The sequence below is a fragment of the Poecile atricapillus genome, chromosome 7 (genome assembly GCF_030490865.1).
Source record: "Poecile atricapillus isolate bPoeAtr1 chromosome 7, bPoeAtr1.hap1, whole genome shotgun sequence".
Classification (NCBI taxonomy): Eukaryota; Metazoa; Chordata; class Aves; order Passeriformes; family Paridae; genus Poecile; species Poecile atricapillus.
Genome location: NC_081255.1, coordinates 18653520 through 18679501, shown reverse-complemented (window position 1 = coordinate 18679501; position 25982 = coordinate 18653520). Strand labels below are relative to the sequence as shown.

Here is a 25982-nt window from a genome sequence, read left to right as displayed (position 1 = left end):
CAGCGGAGTGTGTAGGGAGGGAGGGTGGTGGCGAGGCGGCCGCGGGGCTGTGGGGGGTGAGGGGGCTCGCGCCCTCCATCCCGCGCTCGGCGCCTCGCGCCGCTCCGCCCGCGCGGGGCAGCTGGGCCGGGGGCGCGCGCCGCCCTCCGCCCCCGAGGCAGCCCGCTCTTACTCCCGCACGGTCACGTGCTCCGGGAGCCGCAAAGCAGCGACGCCTTTGCGACAGGGTGACAGCCAAATGGTGCGACATCGGCGGCGGCCGCAGGCGCAGCAGCCGCGGCGGCCCGAGCGCTGCCAGGGCCGAGCGCCGCGCCCGGGCGGGGAGCGCACCGCGGGCACCGCACGGCGGAGAACTCACCGCGCCGCTCCTCGCCGCTCCGAACGCGCCGCTCCGCACCGCGGAGAGCGCGCCGCTCCGCAGCGCACCGCGGGGAACGCGCCGCACCGCGCCCCACAGCCCACCGCGACCCCCATGATAGTAGAGGGGTCGGCGGCGGCCCCCCCGCGCACCCCCGCCCGCCTGCCTCAGCACGGAGCGCTCCCCCCGCCCCCGATGCGCCCTTAGTCCCGGCCCCGGACCCGCCTCCCTCGCTCCCCTCCCCGCCGGCGGCGGCGGCAGCGGCAGCAGCAGCGCCCAGGTGCGGACTTCAAACCCCGGCGAAATGGCGTCCAACGCAGCCGAGAGGGAGATCCTCTTCACCGAGCTACAGGTAAGCTGCTAGGGGCGCCGCCCCAGCCCCTCTCCCCTCCCTTCCTGGTCGGGAGGACGGAGGAACCGCCGCGCCCCGCCGCCCCCTGCCCGCCGTTCGGCGCGGGACGCCCACCCCACCCCAGTCCGGGCCGGGGGCCGGCGGAAGCTCGTGCCCACCCCAGGCCTCTTCCCGCTGCTCTCCCCCGGGAGCGGAGGCGCCGCCGCCCGGTCACGGCCCCACCCCGCCGCCGGCCGCGACCCGCTTTTGTCTGCGCTCGGCTCCCTCCTTCCCCTGCCGAGCGGCCGCGTCCCTCCGGCGGGGCCTGCCCGGGCCGCGCCCCCGGCCCCGCCGCCCCGGGATCTCCCTCCGCCCGCCTCAAGGCTGCCCGCGCCCAGAGCCGCTACGGGGGCCGGAGCTGTCGCCCTCCCCCCCGCTCGGGGCACGGCTCTCGTCCGGGCCGGGCCCGAGGGCTCCCGGCGGCCACCCCACGCCCGCGTCAGGGGTCAGGCAAAGAGCTTCTCTCTCCTCTGGACATGGCACCGCGCAGCAGCCGGAGCAGCTTCCTTCTTGTAGGCCTTGAACGCCGAGCTTGGGAAGAGGAGAAAATGGTGCGATCAACGTTATTTGTCTCACGGCAAGGGTTCTTGTCACTACAAAAGAACAATCCCAAAAGACCCCTCAACACTGTTAAAGGTTGAAAGCTCAAGGCTTAGAGGTTTCCACACGTGTAATTTGACCGGTTTTGGTTGCCTGTGCAACTGTTACTCTTCTGCTTGTCAGCTGCAACGTTAGATGCAATTCCGGAGCTTCACTTTTGTGCTCTTATCTTTAGATGTCAGCACAACCTGCTACCTCTTCAGCTTCCTTGTTCCGAAGAAAGCTTACTTTTCTTTTTCTTTTTTTTTTTTTTTTTTTTTATTATCATCACTAAATCCGGGCAAAGAATGTGTCTCTGAATTTGTTAGTTGGACAATGAACTCAAAGTAAAAAGTCCATAAATGGAAAGTGTTGAATTTAATCGTCAAAAATTAGAAGGGAAGGTTTAACAAAAAGTAATTTTATTTCCTTAATGCTGTTAAGTTCTCCTGTAATTCTCAATGTTGGAGGTGTGCTCACTTGAATAGCAAAGGAAAAGAAGGCACAACAGATGTAGGAGTCAATATTGTAGCACATGAGATGGCTGAAGGCTAAGAATCCATCTAAAATGCTGAACTTTAATCAGTGGTTCATAAGTGCCTAGGAAGAATCAGTATGTTAATACAAACTTGATACGATGATACATAAGCTGGTAAACCTGTTTGAAGTGGAGAGCTGTGTGAATAACTAACTATAGTAGTGTTTCAAGTAAGCTCAATGGAAGCAGCATTTCTGTAGAAGCACCCAAAGCAGGGTTCTGATTACTTTAAACAGAAATGAATGGAGATTTTTATTTGGGGGATTGGAAAGGTTGGTTTTGGTTTGGTTTTGTTACTTTTTTTCTTGAAAGATGAGACTGACAGTGATACTAATTAAAATAACTAACAAAAAAAAACCCAAAACAAAAAACCCACCAACCAACCAAAACTAGGATGGATTAGATTCTTTGGTTGCACTCTCTCTTCTATTATATATGGTAACTTCTGTATCAGTAAATACAGTTACTTGCACAAGACAGAGAGGTTAAGTTAACATGGGAAGACCGGTGGAGTTTAAGCTTTGTGAACTGCTGACTTTTAGATATTTTTAAGAGGAACTTTAATATGAGAAAGAACTGCTGTAAAGGTGGTGTCTCGTTTGCCATGCTATATATTAGCAGTGAAATACAAAGGCATCAATATAGTTCTGCTTGGGAATGCCTCAAAACAAATTGCTCTTCATATACTTGTACATAAAAGTTGCTTTAGTGGTATGGTCTGAAAGTAAAGGGAACTATGGTGAAGTGCGAGATACGCCATTTCACTCATGTTTCTTCAGGAGGGAACTTCCTCAATTGTAAGGACTCTAACTTAAAAAGTGCTTATATGTGAAACGGATTTTTGCTTGCATATTGCAATCCTGCACAGAAAGATGAGGAAGTTGTAGAATTCATGGCTACAGTAAAGGTTTAAAGGGTCAAGTATATGGGCTGATCTAGATCATGGGTGATGTCTGGTTGAGATGTTTTGCTAATAGATGTGAAAACCTACTGAAAACAAGCTAAACCCAGTGTAAATGCCAAGCTTGTTCCTGACATGGACTCTCAAGTATCAGTTAGTGATCAGTGTAGCACATTGCTTTGTGCTGTGGTATGTGCTGTGTGCACCTGATTAAGACAGCCCTGTGTACTCCAGTGTTTTGTAAGAAAACTGTTTGGTTGGGGTGAAGTTGATAGAAGTGGATCAGTAGTTATGAATCAATTGAACTCTCCTGACAGAAAGATTGGCAGACTGTCACAACTACTGACTAACAGGATGTGAAGTGGATTCTGAGAAAATATGAAAAACAAAAGAGCAAAGATGTCGTACGTGTACTTGTTTCAAAGGCTTAATTAAACAGGCCTTAAATAGACCCTAGATCTCATTTCTCACAATGAAAGTTTTGTATTTGAAGTAAGTGATGCTGTGTTGGATAGAGAAATTTCTTACAAACCCTGTTAGCAAATATCCACCTGATATTTCTGTCCTGATTTTTCTACAAAATAATGTATACATTCTTCTGTAGTTCATTTTACTTTAAACATTTTTACAGACTGATAGTGGGATGTGGAAAGTATATCTTGCTGCTTAGCAAGTTTTAAACTAAGTTTGTTCAAGGTGCAAAATGCAACACTTATTTCTCAGTAGTTAGCAAATGCAAAGTACAAGGTAAACTTGGCAATAAGCAAATCCTCTTTTTAGTTTGTTCTGGTAGCTTCACTGGTGAAATTGCCTCATTACTAAAGATTGAAAGATTACATAAAGCCAGATTACCCTTTTTTACCTCCTTTTATCTCCAGTACAGGTTCTTTAGTAGGAGGAGGAATGAGCTTGGGTAAGAACCAGTATTGCTGATGTTGCCTTCCCTTCCAAAATGCTGCTGTCCTTCTCTGGGCTTGCATCCCTTAGAACTTTGTACACCAGGTAAACTAGCCTCTCTAGTGCTTGCTCTCAGGTTAATTGCAAAGTCTTTAACTCTTTGATTCCTGGTGGAAGTGGCAACTGTGTTTCTTCAAATAAATTAAACTCTAACATACAGTGCTGTAGTTTCTTAAATAAGGCATCAGTGAAATAAAATATTTTGAAGTTTTTTATGGAAAAAAAGTTTGGATTTTTTTCAAAACATTTTTAAAAAGAAGGTTTTTTTGTGAAGTGTTTATGCTTTCTTGGCAGAGATGGTAGATGTCAGCATAGTAAATTGGTATGGCTGGGTTAACAGAAATTATTGCTAGGAGTATTTAAATGAAACCATTGTGTATGCACAGTGATTACACTTGTGTACTTCTAAGTGTTCACTATCACTTCTTTTCTAGACAGTACTGTAAATCTTCTAAACTTGGGGCTTTTATGGTTAATGTTACAGAATTTATTTTACAAAAATTTTCGCTTCACTCCAAGTTGTGTTTTGCAAAGCAATACTTGTTTAATATCAGGCAAAAAGAGTATCTTACTTGGGTGTATTTGCTTAAATTAAACTTGGACTATGCCCTGAAATGAATAAGCATGTAACAAACCCTCCATTACTTCAAATGGAAATATTAAAGGCTCTACCTGGAATTGATTTTTCAAACTCAACTATCATACATATTTTTAATATTGCAGAACATTGTGAAAAATGTCTTTATACTGCTCAGCATAAAGGGATTTTTTTTTTATGGATATTTTGTTTTAATACCCTGATCACCTAATTTCCTACGGTGCTGTATTTAGGGATCGTAAAGCATAAATTTCCTGACAGAATCATATTTAAAGGCCATGGTAATTTTTTTTTTTAAATAGTGATGAACAGTACCACAACTGAAATACATGTAAATTATGATTATATGATGGCACATCCTTATAGTTTTTTGTTTGTTTTATTTTTCCATTTCATATCTAGGGCAAGAATATTTGTCAAATTAATGTGACTGAACAATGCTTGGTATTTTGTTACTCTGCATGATACAAATTGGACAGTTGAGTCTGAGGTTATACAACTATATTTTCTATATAAATGTGTATAAAATTGGGCACTTGTACTTGTTAAACTACTAGTTGGGACTCTGAAGAACTATATTTCATTCCTGGCTTCTCTGCTCTCAGCTAGGTGACATTAGGCAGATGACTTTGCTTACTCATGTCTCAATTTCCTCATCTTTAGAATAGAGGTAACGATGCCTGCATTTTTGGAGTTAGAAAGTACTGGGTATTTATTATTAGCTGTGGTCAAGTGCCTAAGGACACCATAAAAAGGTACAAGTAACCTAATTAATCTGTTTTGAAGAGACATTGTAATTGGGCTGAACACTCAGCAGTAGGGCTGCCTTCAAATAATATTCAGCTAGGACAGATTAGCTTTAAATAATTTTGAATGACTCTTGTTTCTTCAGGACGAAATAATTTCATATTCAGGTGAAAATACCCTGAACTTGCATTGCAGTTTAGAAATGAAAATGTATGTACAGCTGCTTGGGTCCCTGCAGGTCCCTACAATTGCAGTTTAGAAATGAAAATGTATGTACAGCTGCTTAGGTCCCTACAAATGCTTTCACAATTGGTGGATTTAGAGAAGCACTTCAGGGTTTTTTTTTTTCCGTTTGGGGATGTATATTACTCTTTAAACAGTGCTCTGTTCAAATCTTGTATTAGCAAAATATCCATCCTGTTCTCAGTGGAACATAAACAGTCCTTAAAATACCTTTTGGTAGGTGCATGGCTGGAGTTTTTGGGTTTGTTTTGGGTAGTTTTTTTCCTAGTTTTTGAATTCTGTTAGTCTTCCTGTTAACACAGGAACTTGTATATGATGTAGACTTGTATACATTTGACTGAATTTTCTTTATCAGAACAGCTGTCTTTTTAGGACCCAGATCTGTTACTTTAACTCAAGATAAATTATTAGTGATGGCTAGTAGAAAAGTATTTAGTTACAATATATGTAATAGCTCTTCTGGAACAGTTTCATACATTGTGAAGGTCATTTGCTACAATGTAACCTAAAATCTGCAGTAGAATAAGTAGATTAATATGTCCTTTACATTGATAAATAGTAGTTTGAGGATTTCATGCTGGGATTAAGAAATTTTTCATCAGTGCCTCAGTGCTGAATTAGAGACTAAGACCACTACATAGCTTCAGAGTAAAGGCTTACATGTCTTATGTGCAGTGGAGGGCTCAGTCTGCTTGCTTTTTCTTTTTTTTTTTTTTTTTTCTTCTTTTGCTAGAAATCACTTGTGCAAGTGGTACAAATTGGTTGATGCTAGGCTTTTTGTTTGTTTTATTTTTTCTCTATATGGGTCCAGTAAGTGAATGGGTTCAGGAACAGACTGAGCCGAAGCATATCTTATGACACTGCACTGTAGCAAGGGTAAAGCATTTATATGGTACTTTGAACCTTTAATTATTAATGCTTGGTCTGCAGTTCCTGGCATGAGCAAAAGAGCATCTTTGCTAGAGTTTGGTGTGAGTGGGGGAGGTTCATTTTAAGGAAATTAGATTTATATTGTAGAATCAAATCTGTGGCTTCTGTTACTTTGAGATATGATTGAGAAGTACTACATCGACCCAGAAACTGATATTGCCATTAGCTAACAACATGCTTTAGGCCTGTCCTTACAAGTAAGGGTAGATCTGATATGTTTGTTTATTTGAACTGCAGCAATGCAATTATGTCACAGTGGCACAAATCATCACCATTTTTGTTACTGCCATTTTACAGCTACTGGTTACTTACTCTTTGACACCTCACCAGTGAATTGAACTACTTGCATGGCAGTCTGGGGGTACATCCTTTGGAACAAAGTACTTCTCTCTAGGTTTTTTCACAATTTTGTGGGATGGTTTTCCAAACTTTCAGGAATTCTGTGACTGTATGTCGAACTAAGGAAGTTTTGAGGCATCCATCAGGTTTGCTGGTGCAAATTCTGTAGCTGGTGAGGATAAGATGGCTGAGACATGGTGAGGAGACACATGAACAGGAGAGTAGTGCACATTTGCAGGCTTATGTTCAACTAAATGGGCTAGCTTTGCTGGGAATTTTGCTGTTCTACTCTGGTTAATAGAAGAGGCTGAAATGAAGCTATTCGAGGTAGTGCGTTGAACTTCCTGAGTAGGGTGAGCTGGGAGGGTTCATGTGATCTGTTACTATGGCTCAGTTGTGGGACCACCAGCTGGGTAGTGGTGAGCTGATTGTTTTTTAAGAGCAGGCCACACCTTAAGTTTCTCTTGATGTTAGGTATAGATACAGTTTCCTATACTTTATATCAACATTATGCCCGCTCTGGCTGTACTTCCTGTTTACTGCAGCTGCGGTGTGCAGAGCACTTCTGGAGTGGATGCACGGAGATGGCAGGACTGTGCTCTCAGTCGTGGAGTTTGTTGCTTCCACTGGGCAGCCAGGGGAAAAATAGGAATATTAGTAGAAGTGTATTTTCTTAGGCCAAGTGTATCTGTACTAAAAGCTTTTGTTATTTTACTGTAGATATATAGCTGGCTATCAGATACGTACCAAATAAGAAACGGTGACTGGAAAGGGCTGGGCTATGAAAGTTTAATGTGGCATTTCCCTGTTCTTTTTTTATGCCATGAAGAAAGGTTGATACGAGGCAAGACCCGGGGACTGTGTGCTCTGGCCCAACATACAAATCCGGGCTAGTAAAAACCTTAATGTGGACATGACTAAATTAGCTTGCTTTATCGACCCCCAATTCTTACGGATTCTTTTAAGTCTTGTTTTTTCTTTGCTGGAAATGTACTGGTTTTTCAATGATAGAGAGTTTCTGACTTCTCTAAATAAGTGCAGATCGGAGAGCTTGAATCAGAAGCCTCTAATATCTGGTTCCTGTCTGTGGTGTTCTGTATGGGAATCTGGTGTTGAAGCAAAATGTTTTTTCTCTTGAGGTTTTTCTGACATTTGTTACCTTGCGATGTGATAGTAGGGTTCATAGATTTTATGTTTCCTTTAAACACAAGAATAAGTTAGCCTGAAAATGAAAGTAACAGAATCAGTTATATTTCTCTTGAGAAGAACCAGGAGGACATTAACTTTCCACACTTATTACTTGGATGTAACAAAATGCAATAGGCAGCAGATCTGTTGCCAGGAGAAGGCATAGTTAAGTCTTCAATACCAAGGTACTAATAGATTGTACTAAAGCTCTAAGATAAATCTCAGGAATATTGTGGGGCTCTGTTTGTTACTGTGATAAAACACTTCAAGCAAGTCAGGTCAGAAAGGAGAACTTTTCTTGTGGGTAAATATAATAGTAGTTTTCTGGGCCTCCATTCTTGGAGTGTGGGGGCTGATACACCTTGTGGTTGTTTGGGTTTTTTTAGCTTTTAGTACTCAAAGTACTTGAACATCACTACCACATATATTTTCTCTAATGAAATTTAAAAAGTAAATACATGTACATGAACTTCATAGATGTGTATGCAATATCCTATATAGTCATATTTGTTAGACTATTGAAATAAACAGGTTAGTAAAATCAGTAAGAAGTAATAGCAAGTTTAATTGTTATTTACCTGAAATAATACTTGTAAATAATTGCCTAGGTGTTCTGAAATGATTCTTCTATTCAGCTGAGAAGTTGAGAGCTGATGTATAAAACATCAGAAAAAAATGTCTCTTTTTTTCCCCCCCCCCATTTCAAAGTCCCAAACACAAACTGTCTAATTAACCCGGTAATAGTGATATGTTTAGTGTATCACTGGTGCCACAGTTGGCCTGTGAACTTAGGAACTTTAACGTATGTATTTTTTGAAAACTGTCAAAAGGATATCCAGTTTGGTTTTCTTTGTTGCAGTAAGATGTAAGGCAGGTCTGTGACATAAATTTAGGATGGAAAAGTTCTAGTTGGTTCATCAATGATGTCATGTGCTGGAATTGGAATTTGCCCATGCAGACTTGAGTCTGTTGCTCAAAGGAAGTGTCAGACTTTGTCAGCTGGTAGCACTGCTGAAAGTGTTTATGTGCCATATTGTGTTGCTTTACATTTCCTTAGGCAGCTATATGGTGAACAGATTTTGTTGTTTTGTTTTGGTGGGTTTTCTTCACCCCTAGATTAGTTTTCAGCCAGATCAGGTTCATAATTGCAGTTCACTCTGTAGCCATATAAAGGTTTGTACTGGCATGTATCAGTAGATGGTCTGGGCAGGAACAAACTGTTAGGGAAGGTCAGGACTGCTGGTTCTTTATGATGGTTTTTTTTGCCTGCAGAGGTGGTTCATGCAGTAAAATGTTTATCAGATTACAGATTCACAGCTAAGGACTGTGAAGCATCCAATTCTGCTGCAGGTGGATATGCAGATTATGAACAGTCTAAGCACTGTCTGTGACAATTCTTTTCTAGCTTTATATTCTTCAAGCAGAAAGTCTCACAATATGCATGTGACAGTGAAAACCTGTTTGTCTGAAAAAGCACTAAAAATAGAATATTTTTATTAGATGTTTGGACATCATGCATGGATGGAAGATGTAGTTACATTTAGTTTGATGTTGAAGTCTGAGAACAGTGGTAAGGTTTTGTCGCAGTACCTGAGGTCAGTGTAGGGATATAACCCCAAGTTTATTAGCTAACTTTCAGAAGTGGTAAGCCTTTGCTGTTAAACCTTTTATATGCACTCAATACAGGCAGTCATTTTGAAAAATCTTGAGTCTTTTTGTTATTTCTCTAAATGAAATAGAAGAGAAAATGAGTATACAATTGAAATGGATAGGATTGAATTTTGGAGTGAAGGCCAAGTACTGTGGAAGTAATACTATAGATGTACTGCCCATGAAGATAATGAAGAGACTGAGGTATTATATACAGCTTGGTATGAATACATTTTTCAGTTAATGAGTAGTTTGATAACTGTGGGACATTTGAATATTCAGTAGGGGAAAAAACCCCATACAATGATGAGTTGAATGTTTGCGATAAGAAAATATCTCTGAATAGTCACGTGAGCATCAATTAAAGCACTACTTAGAGGACTTTGAACTGCTGTTCAAATCAAATCTACAAGATTGATGCTGTGTTTCAGAGGTCTAGCCAAATTTTGGGGAGAAAATCTGGTGTAGAAGTAAGAAGTTTGAGGTAACAAAGTGATTAAGTATTTTCAATGTTCTTGTGCTGAATTAATTTCAGAATTATCAATTCTTTCTCATTCTCCTTGTACTTACAAACCCTGAATGAATTCTTTTATATTTGTGTTGTTGAGGTGAAAGATTATGTTTAAAATAAACAAGAAGATTGGTTTTGGTGATTCCAGGTATTCCAAAGCCCCCTGGAAACAACAGGCTCATTTCTATAATGAGGACTAGAAACTTTATGGCAGTCCTTAGAACAATGGATAAAACTTGCTTGGCTCTGTTTTTCTACCTTTCTTATTTCTCTTCTGCAGGAAGAGGAACATAACCTCTTCCTTTTATGATAGATTTGAGGACTTCCCTATTTACATCACTGAGCTTACTAGATACGAGATTGAAGCTTCTTTTTTATCATTGTGATACATATTATCTCTTGGATTTTTGAGTAACATAGGCCCAAAAGCATTCAAAGCTATTGCTGATAATTTAGAAGGAATGGTAATTGACTGTGTGGCCTGTTGCTTTTTACAAGCACAATATGTAACACCATCCATTGCTTTTCAACTTTATATGTTTATTTATATGGAAAGACACTGCAAAACAATCAAGTGGAATGTATTTTAAGAGGATGTTTCCTTTATAGATAAATCTGCATATGACATGAAAAGATTCTTTCTTTCTTAATACTCAAGGTGGGGAAGCTAGAATTATAAGATAGATGATGACAAAGTATCAGCTTTTCTGACAAGTATTATTAACCTCTGAAGTTGTAAGGGTGTGTGCTGCCTGCAGCCTGTTCAGAGCATGTAGGGAATTCCATGGGCAAAATCAGATGGGGAGACCCAATACAGTAAACCAGATTCTAGCAGAAGCTTACAGAAGACAAAGTTTCAAAGACTTGTATTGAAAAATACAAAAACAAGCATACAGATCTACAGAACATTTTAAAACCAGCAAGGCCTTTTTGTAGACATGTTCTAAACTTAGTGACAGCAGTAGAAAAGTAAAAGTACTGTAAATCGTACATGCCTGACTACTCATGTAGCATTCTTGAACTGCTGCCCATTTGGGACTCAGCAATCTCCTTTAATGGAAGCATGTTTTCTGCAATATTTGAGTTTGTTTGTTGCTTATTTATAAGCTCATATGAAGCCGTTGTTTTAGGCTGAGAATGCCTGGATGTCAAAAGTTATGATTTGCAAATTATAATATCCATAACTAGGGGTCCTCAGAAAGATTATTTAAATTTTGTTATTGAAACTTAATTCATTATTGGGGAGTTTTCTTCAAGTTGCTATGGTTTGTATCTTTGGTTTCTCCTCTGCTGAAGAGATCGGAACATAACATTTTGAAAATTAAAACAGACAGTACTTCAACATTGGAACAACATCATTTCTTTCAGAGGATTTTTTAATTGTACTCTACTTCTTTATTCATGGAAGTTAGTGTGAGTCAAACTAAAAATTTTTCTGTTGGGTGAAAAATTTAGTGTTAACTATTCATTTTTATTAAGCTGGTTCAAATATGATTCCTCAACATATAAGCAAGCCATTTCACAAAGGAACATCTCGATCCAACTTTTTTCCTTTTCATTTTGTATGTGCATTTTTCAAATAAAATATTAATCTATGGCAAAGCACATGGCATTTGTCAGCAGTTAATTTTTGTTTGGGGGCAAACTCCTTTCTTGAATTCTGCCTTTACCTGTAACATTCTACATAATGCAGAAACAATTTACAGTTTAAAATTTACCTACTTTAGTAATCGGTCTTTAACTCTATTAGGATTCTGCACAAGAGAGCAAGTGAATATATTCTCAAATTTTAATTAAACTAATTCTAATAGATTTTTTTAAAATCCTTAGAAGTTTCTTAAGTGCAGGAGGAAAAGGAATGATGGCCTGCTGTAGGGGACTATCCAGTATCATTGTATATTTTTCAGGTTAGCAGCCAGCACTAATTTGAAGTGTTTCTTTTTGATGGGAGTAACTCACTGATGGGAGTGACACAGTCAGGGCAGTAGTTTCTGTGCACATGGTAATTGATTTCTTGAACTCTAGTGGCATTCTTGAACTAGATGACCTTGGGTATGAAAGAAAAGTAAGGGAGATCCAAGTTCTGCTAATGGTCTCCCATTTTTGCAAATTTTTTCCTTTCTACAATAGACTATACTGTTTTATGAGCTCCAAAGTAGCATTTCCTTTCTTTAGCATTTGCCTCCCCTCCCCTCTCTTGCATGTACTTTAATTCACTGTCAGTTTAAGATGTATACTTCAAGTAAACAGATTTTTAAAACTTAACTACAGGCATCCATATTCTGAATTGATTCATACACTGTCTGAACTATGGAGCTGAATTATTTTCCTCTTCATTTCTATCTGGCATGTAGTTTTTTTCTGCAAATTCTTCCACTAATTTCAGTCTTGCACTTTACCGACAATGTATATTGAAAATGAGAGATGTTTCTAATTCTCTTAATTTTTCCACTGTTATAAAAGAATCTTTTTACTGTCCTGAAATATATGTTTCTTTATTGCAATGAATATACTTACTACATAATGAAGTACAACTGCTGGGAATTCCTGTAAACCTGAGATACAAAGGCAGTGAGTATTTTAGTGGCATACAGTGGGAATGAACAGAGCTGCCTCTTCCTCACTCAGGGGTAGCTGGCTGGGGTTCTGGCATCTTCAGAAAATGGGGAGGACCTGTGCCTAGGCAAAAGCATTGGCTGTACCCCAGAATGCTCATAATAATGTTGGTTCATTGTGTCCTGGCTGGGTAAAACAGTGCAAAGGGCATGAAAAAGAAACCAGTAATGCTCAGAGAGGTCAGAGATGTTTGGAGTTGAGAGGATGGTAGCCTGAGCTAAATATAGTATCTCAGCTTAATTTGGAAAATAGTGTAGACAGATTGGGACTGTACTTTATTTTTGTAATTTAATTTATTTTTTTATTATAGAGGCTGATTTTTATTTTTCTCCTTTGACTCCTGACATTTTTAATACAATACTTGAGAGAGCATCAAAAAAATACACTCCACCCACTCACAATCAGCCCCTTCCAAGTGCAGTTAGGAAATAGCCACAACCCTCTAAAACTTAAATTTCAGAATATGCAAGTCTCTTTCAAGTAGGAGTCATCTTCCTGCTGGTATTTTTCAGTCAGAAGTTAATTTGTGTATTTTTGTCTCCTAAAGATGACATGCTTTAGATTAGACAGGTCATTATAGAGGAATACATTGTAGATACTCTGGGGAATGCAGCAGGTTAAACTTCAACCATAAATAGCTTCTGATTGCAGTACTTTCCTTCTTTAGCTTAAGGCACTTCTTCATGAAGGTTTTGCTCAATGTCATATCTAGAGTATTTTTTGGTAGTTCTTAGTTATTAATAAAGCAGAATATTCTACTTTTGCTTAATATATTTTTCATGCTACAGTTTCTAGTAGCACCTGAAGCATTTTTCCAGTAGTACCAAAGTAGTACCAAAGCATTTTTCTCAGGCTGCTAGCTGAAATGCTCCTGAACTGGAATGAAGTGGAAAACTTTCAGTCTTGAAGAATGCCTCAAAAGTTATGAGCATACCAAAATCAGATTCACATTGGCAGCAAGTATTTCTAGGATGCTTTTTGAAATTCTGTATATGAAAACTGCTCTTTATATGTGCCCTGTAAAATAGGGTGAGGCTTTTAGTATTAAAAAATGGATCAATTTAGGATAAACAGGTTACATACTACATTTACCACATTCAAGGTTCCATTCACATATGATTGCCACTAGAAAACACATAGAATGCATATGTAACCTTTCCCACTCTGAAAAAGGAAGAGTATTGAGATCACTAACAGTTATGTCTTGCTGTGGGTTTTCTGAATGCTCAGCGGTATAAAATACAACATAATTCCCCTAATTTCATATAGTTGTGAGACCTTTTTGCTATTGTTATTTGTACATGGGTGTATATATATGAAATCCTTTAAGGTTTAGTTTTATGTCTGTGTCTATACATGATGCATTGAAAAACTGTTAGTTTTTTCTGCTTTATTTCTATTATGTTACAGTCTATTATTAGGTTACCAGGTGTGGTGCATTGCTGTTTTTGAAACTGATTCTTCCATTTTCTATTTAATTGGTACTGAACTCTGCCAGTAACAAGAGCTAGATGGAGGATAGTCCTATGCAAGTATGTGTGCAAGACAGGAAGCAGCTTACTTGGGAGATGGTGCTGAGACTGAACATAAAGAGTAAAATTTGTTCAATATGCATTGGGAAAGTCTTTGCTAAAATCCTAGGCTTTTGTTCTACACTTTTCACTGCAAACTTCATATGTAAGTCATATGTTCATTTTAGGTCATAAAAAAGCAGATTTACTTAGAGTACTGTATTGCAGTCAGTGGGGAATCAGAGCTCCTAAAAACTAAGAAAATGTAGGAAGGTTTTAAAACAAAAGCTTTAGGCAGATTTGTATGTAGAAATGTAACAAGAAATTTTTGTAATCCGTGTAGTAAGTGAAATAACTTGCCTCTTTTTCATTGCTGTTGAATATAAAGCAGTTAAGTCAGGCAATTTTCTTTTGGCTTCTGTTGTAGGTTAAGACAGGATTCTATTTCTTCATTATTCCATAATGCCTAGGGAATTCTTAAATAGAAAATGGACATTAAGAGCCAGTGAGAATCTTTCTATCATATTTTAAGGGTCAGAGAAAGAAGGATTGCAAAAACACTATTCAAATGTATCACAGTGAGCATCAGTGATGCTCTGTAGAAGTCCCAGACAAATGGGATGTGAAGTAATGCTTCTATAAATAGCCCTGTGTTCATACGTAAACTTTTACTGGAAGAGCATGGAATGAGATGCCTGCATCTCTACAAGTGGAATTTTGGGTGTGGCAGTCCCAATAGGGAAAAGTGATCTTTTCTACTGACCACCTGTAAAAGATGAGGAAAGGATTTAAGGAGACTTTCCCATCATTCTTTTACTGCAGGAGGTGAAAGCAGGAGCAGGATTTCCAGCTGGTTGGAGTGTAGGCTGTGAACTTCAGTAACTTCAGATATAACAACCCAAGCTACTGTGAAAGAGTTCTTAATCCTAGAGTGTGAAGACTCAGATCCTTGGTATAAATACAAACATACATCCCTTTCCTGTAATAATAGATTCAGCTAGCAAGCTGGGAAACCCATAAGCTCTGGTGAAGCCACTGTTGCAGAGAGTCCTAGAAAGCAAAAAATCTGGTTCCTTCACCAGGATCTAGTATTTAGCCACTTGGCCTCTTGCCTTATAAAACAGATGTTAGTATTATCTCTGATATGTATTGCTGCATTTATAATGTACAAAATAGTTGGCTGCTAAATATGATGGCTTAATTAGAGTGGAATGTAGACTCTCAACTCTTCCATTCGTTTTGAAATGGCTAAAAATAGCTCCTGTAAAGCATAGTAAAGTGAAATGGACTAACACGTCAATTGTCTGTGCTGAAAGTTGGAATTGCCAGAAACAAAGAAATTGGAGGGTTTTTCTTTTCAATTGCTAGTTATCCATGTCAGAAATGGAGATTTACATCCAGGGACCTCTTTATTGTACTTTTCAGATTAAAGGAATTCAGTGTATTGGTCTTTAACAATGTCCTGATACTTGTATGTGTTATTGAGAAATTCCTATTTATTCGGAGGATTTCTTTTGCATCATTTCAGTGTTTAAGATTTTTAACCTGCACTGGAAGAACAGAAAACTTCCAGTTGTAATGATTTGTTTCTGTAGTAAGGCATTTTAGCATTCTTCTCTTGCATTTTAGTTGAAGTGTGTTACACTTCAACTAAAGTACCACCACATAACAGATGTGGCAAACAGCTGATATTGTGATTTGTGGATGAGCAGAATGGTCAATCTGTTGCATTACCCAAGATAGATAATAATACCTTTTTAGTGATAGCTATTATCTAATTCATTTTTATCATAAAACAAGAAAAATACCTTTCCACTGGTATTGGCCCTGATTGTCATTAACTATTAATACATTGGGTTCCTTGGGGTTTTATTTTTGTATTTCTGCATAGTAACTAAAACTCCTTCAGAAGCAGAAATTTACCCACGTATGTTTATCTTAATGTTGACATTAGAGCTGTTGAAAATGTATGGCTGCAATGGTAACTTCTCTTTAATGTAAGTATATTTTTGGATGCATGCCCACCAAATTATCACCTTTGTACAGTGTGCATTGAGTTTGAGGAGGAGTTACCAAAGTCATAAGACATGATTGTGACTCATGTTTGTTGACTTGACCTTTTTACCTTTGAAAATCTCTCCTACCAAATTAAATTCTGCATCCTGTAGTTTGGATAACATACTGACATTATTTTTTCAAACATCTTGAGCTACATGTATAATATTACTCTGCTCTGAATGTTAGACAAAAACAGATAAATGTTTTATATGAAAAAAAAAGCAATAAATATTGCATAAACATATTGGGGTGACATAGAACAAAATTAACATACTAACTTTCAGTAGCAGGAGAAATTCTTGAGTTTAGGTGTTTGCTTTAACATGCACTTAAGCAGGTATCTTAGTGGTTATGGTGGAAGCAATATGGGGAAGGGGGAGAGAGTTTCTCCCTGGTGGACAGATTAGTTTCTGTATTACTTGTACTTAGAGGCAAATTCGCCACACAACATTTGCATGACCTTACCTTTATCTGAAATAGTTCTGTTTCCTGAGTAACTTATACTTCAATCACTTCAAAGCATTATAACAACTGCTTACACCAAACTTGAGCTTAATGTAACTACAGAGAAATCAGTCCAGTCAAACTGAGACATGTCTTGTGATAAGAATTTCTCTCAAGTCCCCCTTCCTTGTTTCAATCTCTGGCATTAATTTGAAATGAGTATGAACTTCTGAAAGAAATGGATACCATGGATACCCCTATGTAGGATTTGGCAAGTGTATTAAAATACACTGTATTTTAAAAGTACATGCTGTATATATTTAATAAATAATTCTAGGCGATTAGGATGAAGCTGTTTATATATTTATATGGTACAGAAAAATGCAGGTGTTCTCATTAAAAAAAAAAACAGTAATTCCTATGGGGTTTTTTAAGTGTTTAAAGTAACAGGCAAAAAATCCAAAATTATCAAATGCCTAAGTCCCTCACAATACATAGTTTTGCTATCAGTTTTAAAATTTAAGAGGTTTTTATTTTAAAGAAGTCTCAAACTGTCAAACACACACAAAAATGTGCATATCTGTGCTATATACCAGTCTTCATATTTTTATAGGGTCTTAAAATTTTTTTTCACCACAACATTTCTCAAAAGAAGACTATATTTTTTGGTTCAAATTTAGAAAATGAAGAACAAGTTTGTGCATGAAATTCCTGTGTTGACAGTAGGAGGTAGGACACAGGTACGTGTCTGTTTCCACTGCCCAGTACAGTAAGTGTACAACTCCAGGTTCTGTGGCTGAGGGTCTTGAAATATTTTGTGCTTCTTTGAACTTGCTTCTCTTTCATTTGTTGAACTGCCACTTAATCCAATTGTTTTCCTCATCTTCTAAAGGGGAGTGTGTATATTTACCACATTATTAATATATGTCATGATAATGTTACAGGCATTAGATGAGCAATTTTCATTTCAGTGCTTTGATTGCAAAGCACTGGTGAGACTGCATCTTGGTGAGGCTGTGTTTTAGAGGAATAACTTCAGTCTTCTTGGCACAGTTCTATGATACATCATTATTGGCACTATCTTCAGCATGCACTATGGTATTAACATTTTATAAAATCTTTTTCCCTGTATCTTGAAAGGGATTGTTTATATTTTGGCATTTAATAGAGCTTCACCTACCATGTGTGGTCTGCTTGAAACCATACTATTTACATAAAATGCAGTTTTCTTCTGAGTATGTTATTATATGTGATGAGAAGCTAAATGAAAACTAAGCAAAGTCTCACAGAGAATGGAGAATTGGCATTATTATAAGCATAATTTCATATACTGATCTTCTTGGGCACATGTTAATAGAGGTTGTGACAGCAGTCTCTATTAATGGGAACTAGGATTTTGCTATTTCTTTAGCATGTGTGGAACTAGAGAGGGGAAGTTTTGTTTCTTTTGTACTGGGCTCTATTGGAAGTTTTTGGCTTGGAGTCAGAACTTCAAGTTATAGATAAAAGTTTGGAAACTGCTGAAGTGTTTGTACCACACCTGTTGCCAGAATATGTAGTCATGCTTCTGGGATACTGTAGCCATTTGCTGATCTCGCATTTGAGTGCTCATCACCTGTGTTGTGCCACAGCCTCCATCAAGTTTCCGTGATAGTGAGAAAGGTCAGTGTGAAGATTTTCTTTCAATGTCATATTTCTTTGCAAGACTCCTTGGTTCTTCTCTTGTGTAAAACCATCAAGAGCTGCTACAATGAGAAGCAGCTGAAAGCAACATTTCTTAAAATATTTTCTTTCTCTTCTGTAGCAAAGAAATCTCTCTCTTACGCCCCTTTCTCTCATTAGTGTTGGCACAGCACTGCATGGGCACAACTTCTAGTTCTGTAAGCAAGTCTTCACTGCAGTTGGAGCACATTTTGGAGGCCATGCTCTTTGTGTTAGAAAATTTTGGCTGAATCAGGGATTCTCAGAGGCTGGAAGCTAGATGGTAGCAAGGACTCCCCAGGGAATTTTGTTACCTGTTTAGATGAGGTATTTTGGTAGTCAGGTCACACAGGTTTTCATACCGAAGCTGTAGGACCAACTGCTGCAGCCCAGCAGCTATTGTGTGAGTAAAAGCAAACATTCCTCCTAAAGTATTCATCAGGACAACAGCTCAAACTGGAGAGAGTAGCAGAGGTGACCAGCTGATTGAGGACCTCCCTATTTAAAGAATACGTTTTTCCTTTTTTTGAAATCTATTTCATCTCTTACAGATGCACTTGGACACTTGCTATTTGTACACAGGAATTGAGCCCCATTTAATCAGTGTCCTACTTGAATTCATCCATGTATAATGTAGTGGACTATGGGTATTTCTGCCTTAAACGGCCACTTGTTACAAAGAAGAAAGCTGTGACTTAGATTAAATTTAAATCCTGATTTGTGACATGTTAGCACAGCAAACTAATGCCAAAATCTATTAAGCCTCCAAGCTTTTTTTTTTTAGTTCTTGACATTGGGTGAATGCTGAGATCTTGACCACAATCACATTTGCTTCTGAGCAGGAGGAAATAGTCCATGTAGTTCCAGTAATCCAGACAAGCCGTCACATCTGGTTTTATGAATGACTTCAGGGGGGAAGGGAAGTTTGCAATTGATTAACATTATTCGTAAAATCAAAGACTACTCTAGTTTTAGGAATTACTGTAGAAAACTTTGGGGACTTTGGCAGTTAGCTCAGAAAAGCAGCTTTTTTTTCTTTTCCTTATTTTTTTTTCCCTCTAAAAAATTATTCAGAATATTATTATACTAAGATACCTAGTAGTTCCAAATCTGTACTTCTAGCTCTTTGAAATTAAATTAGAAATTAATAAACATTTAGTCTTTCTGGGTTATGATAACTTTTTTAATCATACATAAGATGAAAAATCCTATTTTTATATAGCATTTTTTACTATATTTGTCAAACAGGTTTTTTATTGTCTCATTGTTGAAATAATTACTAAAATTCAAGAGCATGTGAAAGGAAACACTAATACTTCTAGGAAAGAATGTAACCAGTTTTAATGTGAGTTTTGATAAGGTCTGGTTTGGGATTTTTTCTCAAGGCAGGTTTAGTGTGTGCTGGTAGCACGTCAGTGTGAAATGTAAATAATATTGTGCATGAGCACTCATCAGCTGTTAATCATGGTGTGGTTTAAGGCTCCACTTACCTGTCTATAACAACTTCTAACATAAATGAGCAAACTGAATTCTTGCTCTAATCAATATTCTCTATAATGAAGATACGGTATAGCATAGTGAAGTTGTACTGTGATTTTAGGAGCAAGTCTTCAGGAGTTACTAATGCCCGGAGTTTCAGTTTTATTTTCTAAGAGGGGACAGTTTGAGAATCTAATTTAGAATTCAAAGCCGTTCTGTTTACACAACTGAAGCAGATTCTCTGTTACATTCAACTTCATGGTACTCACTTCAGCAGTACCATTGCCACTGCCATGCAGTTTATATGTTTTATTCTTAAATGGGATTTTGGTGGTAAATGCAGTATGTCAAAGCACCTGCTTCACCAGTTATTTCGTTCAGAATTTATCTGAAGCAAAAGTGCAAGCCCTGCATGGTTTTCATAAACAATACTACTACTTTCTTTCACTACACCAGCCAGACTGTATTATGAGAAGACATGCACAGACCACTACTCATTATTTTCAGCAACTATACTTAAAACATTACCCAGAAGTACAGAAATTGAAGGCTGGCATCTTGAATTAATCTATGTAAATAGATAGTCTTTGGCCAGCAATCCAAGTGATGTTGAGTCTATTGCAATGGGATGGCTGCATAAATTGACTCCTTTCTTTCTTTCTTTTTTTTTTTTTTTTATTTTTTTATTAAGCAGTAGTATCTAATTTGCGGTCCTTGACAGTTGATCGTAGTAAGCATATGTTCAGTTTCATTACACACTGAAATGTTTCAGAAACCTGCAGTGGCTCAGAAATGTGTATTTTGCCACTGCAAAGAAGTGTGCAGTGCTGCCTCTCATTGCTGTCTGTGCCTCCCACAGTGGGTGGGTGATGCTGCCCTTTGCCACTGCTTGGGCCAAGAAGCAGGTCCCCAGCAGTTTGCTGTGGCACAGTGGGGGAAGGATGCTGTGCTGAGCTGTCCAGTACTGGGACCACCCAGCAAAGATTGGCCCCTCTCTTTTAACCAGCAGTCAAAACACTACCTGAATTTAAAAAGAAACTGACAATCAGTAACTGGCTGCCCATTCTTTTGCCTTGGATTGTAAAGCAGTGAGGCCTGTTCTCTGATTTGCCAGCAGGAGTGGTTTAGTCATTATCTGTTTCAGAGCATTTCCACTCTAAGATACTTTATTTTAAGTGATTTTGAAATGGAGAGTAAAGGGAAGAGTTGTGCAAAATTCATTGATAGCTTCTTGGCATAGAGATTGTGAATGATTCTGTCTTTGCACACTGCCTGCCTGAGCACAGCAAAGGAAAGAACTTGGGCCCTGCCCCTAACTGTTGTTTCTTTTTGCACTTAATTTTCAGGTTGAGTGGGCAGAACACCTAAAACCTAAAGGATGTGATTTTCATCCTGGGACGGGGTTTATCCAAATCAGAAAAATAGTTTATTGAAAGAATATTCAGGTCTAAACACAGACTTGTAATAGGATGTCATCTAATAAAGCTGGAATATGCTGTATTTTAAGTAATTTCAGTTTAAAAGTATAGTTTTTAGTTTGGCATTTAGGAGGTGCTTTTCTTAAAGAAAAAATCCCACCTCGTTTCGCTGATTTAACTGTTAGACATTCTGTCCTGTTGTGCCATTGTGGACATTGTCTTCATCGTAAACTGGAACACTTGAGGCTGCTCATCTTTGCAGCATGAGGCTCTGTCTCAAACCTTTGCTGCATCTTAGCAGCAAAACACGAGTGCAGGACTAGAGCAGCTTCACTTGCAGAGCTCGCTCCTGCTCTGCATTCACAATGACCTTCAAGGGTCACTGGGTGCACACTTGCCTCCTTGGAAGAATTTGTTTCAGTGACCTCTGTGCTGGGTGACACATCTGGATAACTAGGTGAGAGAATACTTTTTGCTCAAAAGTATAATTAACTTTGGATGACAGGAGAGACAGAAGGAGTATCATCTGTGGCTTTGGGGGAGGTTTAAAAAAGACTGTTTAAATGTACAGGCAGTGTGACCAGCTTCCATTTTTAACATCCACACTATTGAACACTACTGTCTCAAAAGCAGATTGAAGAAAACTCGATCCTGAAACCCTTAAATCCAGGAACAAAGATTCTGCTGAGACTTCTCAGGCTGAGAAGAACTTTGCCTCAATTACTGCAAATTTGGAAGGCAAATTACTAATGATCATGGAGATTTAGTTTCATTGAAGACTTACTAGGGACTCTGTCTGGAACAAGGGCTCCAAAAACCTTTTTGTGGAAGAACATAACATCACTTTAACAGATGGGATATACGGCTTCTGGAGGGATGAAAACCTCCCCTGTAACAAAATACATTATTGTTCAATGGATGAACAATTAACTGAAGTCTCTTTGATAAACCCCAGTGAATAATATTTCTGAATTATTTATATCTTAATTACATTTTTATGTTTGAGAAGTGTACATTCTTGGCATAATTTTATCAAACTTCAGGTGCTATTACAGCATTGAATAAAGGTTTTGTTGTGGGTTTAGGGTGGATTTTGGTGGGTTTTTTTCTTTTGATTTTTTATTTGATTTGGGTCTTTTTACATTTCTCATTTGTCCTTTTCCTCTGAACTTTAAAAAGTATAATATCCTGCTTTAAGGAAGCAGGTGATAGGTAAATTTATTTCTAGAAAGCATACAAAAAAGGCATGAATAATTGTGCTGTAAAAATACATGCTTTTTATTTACAATAATTTTTTTAAATCTTTTTTTTTTTAAGGCTGAGTTGTAGCATACTAATCTTGATGCTCTTCTTTGACATCCTTAATTTTTATGTGTTAGACAAACAGGAAAATCAAAGATCTTAATCTGATTTGGATATACTTACTACTTAAATAGTTTGCCATACAGTTCTCATATAAATTTATTTTCAGTTTCAGTTTTCTCAAAACTAAGCACTCAACTTGTGGTGGTTGGCTTCCTTCAATATGGCTATGAACCTTTGTACTAGTTGCTCATTGCTATTGATTATTCTATTTCTTTTTTTAAATCGATTCTATTTTATGTGCCTGTATATGGAGACAATGTCATGTATTTCCCAGTACAGCTATTAATAGCCTCTCTACATATGCATAATTATTTATTTTAATCTGCACTGACAGAAAAGCACTCACAAGTGCACTTAAAGTTAGTTTGCATGGGTTTTTTTCTCTTTCATTTCTTACTCAATTTGTAATTTCTAAATTGCTTACTTGTTCTCTTTTTTACTGATAGTCAAATTCTGTGGCAAGATGGTGCTTCTGACTACTTTGAATATTTAAGAACCTTTGAGTTCTTAACTCTTTGTACTAAAAGTAGAAGCTATGGGTAGAAAAAATTTAATGAGAGATTCAGGAAATTTGTGAAATTATAGTTGAGGACTAGTAGATTGGATCTTGCTTATGGAACATAGGATTGCTGGAATAAGCATGGATTGAAACAGTTTGACCAAGATTATCTGTTGACATGTAGGGCCCAGGCACAGCCTTCATGATCCAAATTCTTTTGGAAACCAAGTTACTGCAGAGTATCTCTAGTGGTTTTGTGTTCTGACAATCTTCAGTTTACTAGCCTGATGCTGTGCTCCTTGAGCTCCCTCCAGAACATTTTCTTCTACTGTTTACTGTGATGATAACTGATTTTATGACAAAAACTTTCAACATTTTAATTAAAACACCTTTTTGTCCTCCCTGTTTTTCAGAAGTCAAGGCAACTTCATCATAGTGTTTAAGAAAATTTGGTGGAATTTTTGTCTTTTGGGTAGTTACATGCAAATCAGGACAGACATTTATTAAATAAATTCTGAATTAGGATGGGATCAAATTCAAGTTCAGGAGAACCCTTCTTTGATCTTCACTCATTTACCCCTACCTGAAATTTTTTGGGTAGGACCTAATGTCTGTTCATTGTCCAGGGTGTGTGCATAAAGCACAGAAATCTTGTCACATATGTGATTAATTGTAGATTAGATTCTAGAGTAGATTCTGTCATGTGCCCTTTGTGCTCTTACTTCTCAGTGATATGTGAGTGTATAGTAAGCACAATTATGACCCCCTGTGTGCTGGGGGTCTGAAGACTTCATCCCCTACTCCCTTACTACACCAACTCCTGTCCTATCATTGCAACATTTTTTTTTTTTTCCCATTCCTGCCTAGCTTGCCTGTACAGAAAAGTAAGATTTGGTTTTTTTTAATCATTATTATTTTTTAAACTGAAAGGCTTTACTTGAAGGATTAAAAAAATAAAAAGACCTGGTAAATGTATTTCTAGTAACAACTTGACAAATCTTTATAGATATGCCAGTATTTCTTTAAACAGGTACAAACATCACTACATTATTTTTTTAACAATCTTTAAAAGGCACCTATTATAAAGAATGTATAAAATTTCATCATAGATTATAATTATTAGAAGTTAGTTTTCTTTCCTCTATCCATCTTGTCTATTAAAACACAAATTAAATCTATAAAATTACAAACATGACTCATTAGCTCTGAGGCATATAACTGCCAGGCAAGCAGCCATGACAAATTCAAAAGTATTTAAATCTCTTGGTGTTAAAAATAGGCATAGTAAAGATGTCACTAAATTTAAAATAAATCTGTTGTAAAATGTAGCTCCAGTTAACATGTCATATCTTGTGGTATTGTTGCTTTAGGTCAATGTGAGTGTAAGCTGAGGTTAGTGAATGGCCTTACAGAGTTAATATGCAGGGGCCTGAGTGCTGGGCACTGTAAGTGTGTGTTGTCAGAAACAGTGTTGCCTGGTGATAATATTACTGTTTTTCTTCCTAGGGGGATGCCAAAGGTCTTGTAACCTCTGAGAATGTGAGTACTGGCCAGAAGTTGGACTTCTCAGATACAATGGTACAGCAGAAGCTGGATGAAGTAAAGGACCAAATCAAGCGAGAAATAAGAAAGGAACTTAAAATCAAGGAGGGAGCAGAGAACCTCAGGAAGGTCACAACAGACAAAAAGAACTTGGCATATGTGGACAACATTTTGAAAAAATCAAATAAGAAGTTAGAAGACTTACATCATAAGTTACAGGAGCTAAATGCACACATTGTTGTAACAGATCTCGAAGATGTTGCAGGTACCGTACATTACTGTGAAACCAGTTTTGCTTTGTAGCTGAGATAAGTTTTTTCCATTTCACTTGAAAAAACTGCTTTGTGAATGAGCAGATCTGTAGCTGTTGAGCTTATTACTTATGTATGTCTCTTTGTTTTGATTCAAAAATCAGTATCCAGTACCTTTGAGTTTTAAATTATTTTCTAGAGAACAGTTTTTTATTTTATGGACTATGAGCTCTTCACTTTCAGTTCTTAGCATACTAAAATACTTTCTCAGTCACTGTAATGTTTCCTAGTAGCTTTTCACTGTGTGAAAGCAAATTTCATGAACTCTTCCAGTGTCTTTCTCTGAATTACAGTATAGATATCAGCACTGATGCACTTTTGCACTCTGTTATTCAATGCAGGAAAAATTACAACATTTTTGAAAATTTAAAAAAAAATTAAATTTTGTTGGTTTTTTTATATTTTTAAACTTAAGACTTAACTTAGAAAATATTTTTCTGTTGTCCTGTTATTTAACTTATCAAACATTTCTTACAGTGGTATTTCTTACAATTTGTTAAGTCTTCAGCCTTTTCCACAGCAAAGCTACCATTTTAACAACAATTTGAAATTGTTTTCACAGAATGGTTATAGTTAATGGTTTTAATTAGTATTTTCTGTCATATGGCAGTGAGTCAAAACTAATTTTGAATGTATTTTTTAAAAATACCAGAGCTGGTATTTTAAGATGGAATGTTGTGAAAGTAAACAGTCCTCTTTCAGCTTTGTGGAATGGCCTGGGAGACACTGCCAGCCTGATGATTTCACATTGCACAGACTCTTCTTGGCAAAAAGTTGATCATGTGCATGAGCCATTGAAGATTCATGTGAAGTAATGCCAAGCCTAAGGAAGCTTGGGCAGTAGAATAAAAGTCTGCAGCATCCTTGTGAAAGGTTGGTTACAGTGAGAATTTAAGAAATACTGGCAGGTGATGTCAGCAATTCATAGTCTGGCCCAGTAACATGCTGCAAAGGTCTTCAAGTGTTCATGGTGGCCGGTGAAGTATTTTTTTTTGCATTTGATTTGTGTGAGGATACAAGAGGTAGAGCAGGGACACAGCTGGAACTAGCAAGGCAAAGTGGTTGTTGCAGTATGAAATGGAAATGAATACAATAGTGTATGTTTCTA

The 25982-nt window shown here is 38.1% G+C and overlaps 1 protein-coding gene across 3 annotated transcripts in view; it reads left to right on the top strand.

Annotated features, from left to right (window-relative positions):
• Positions 1 to 579: 579 nt before the first annotated feature.
• PKN2 (protein kinase N2) overlaps positions 580 to 25982 on the top strand; it is a 55213-nt gene continuing 29810 nt past the window's right edge. For 2 of the 3 annotated variants that reach the window (XM_058842393.1, XM_058842392.1), the window contains exons 1-2: positions 580 to 710; positions 24528 to 24828. In XM_058842393.1, the coding sequence (XP_058698376.1) occupies positions 663 to 710; positions 24528 to 24828 (349 nt within the window). In that variant the 5' untranslated portion in view covers positions 580 to 662. Of the gene's footprint in view, positions 711 to 3645; positions 3770 to 24527; positions 24829 to 25982 lie in introns of all 3 variants that reach the window. The other variant, XM_058842394.1, reaches the window with a different exon arrangement.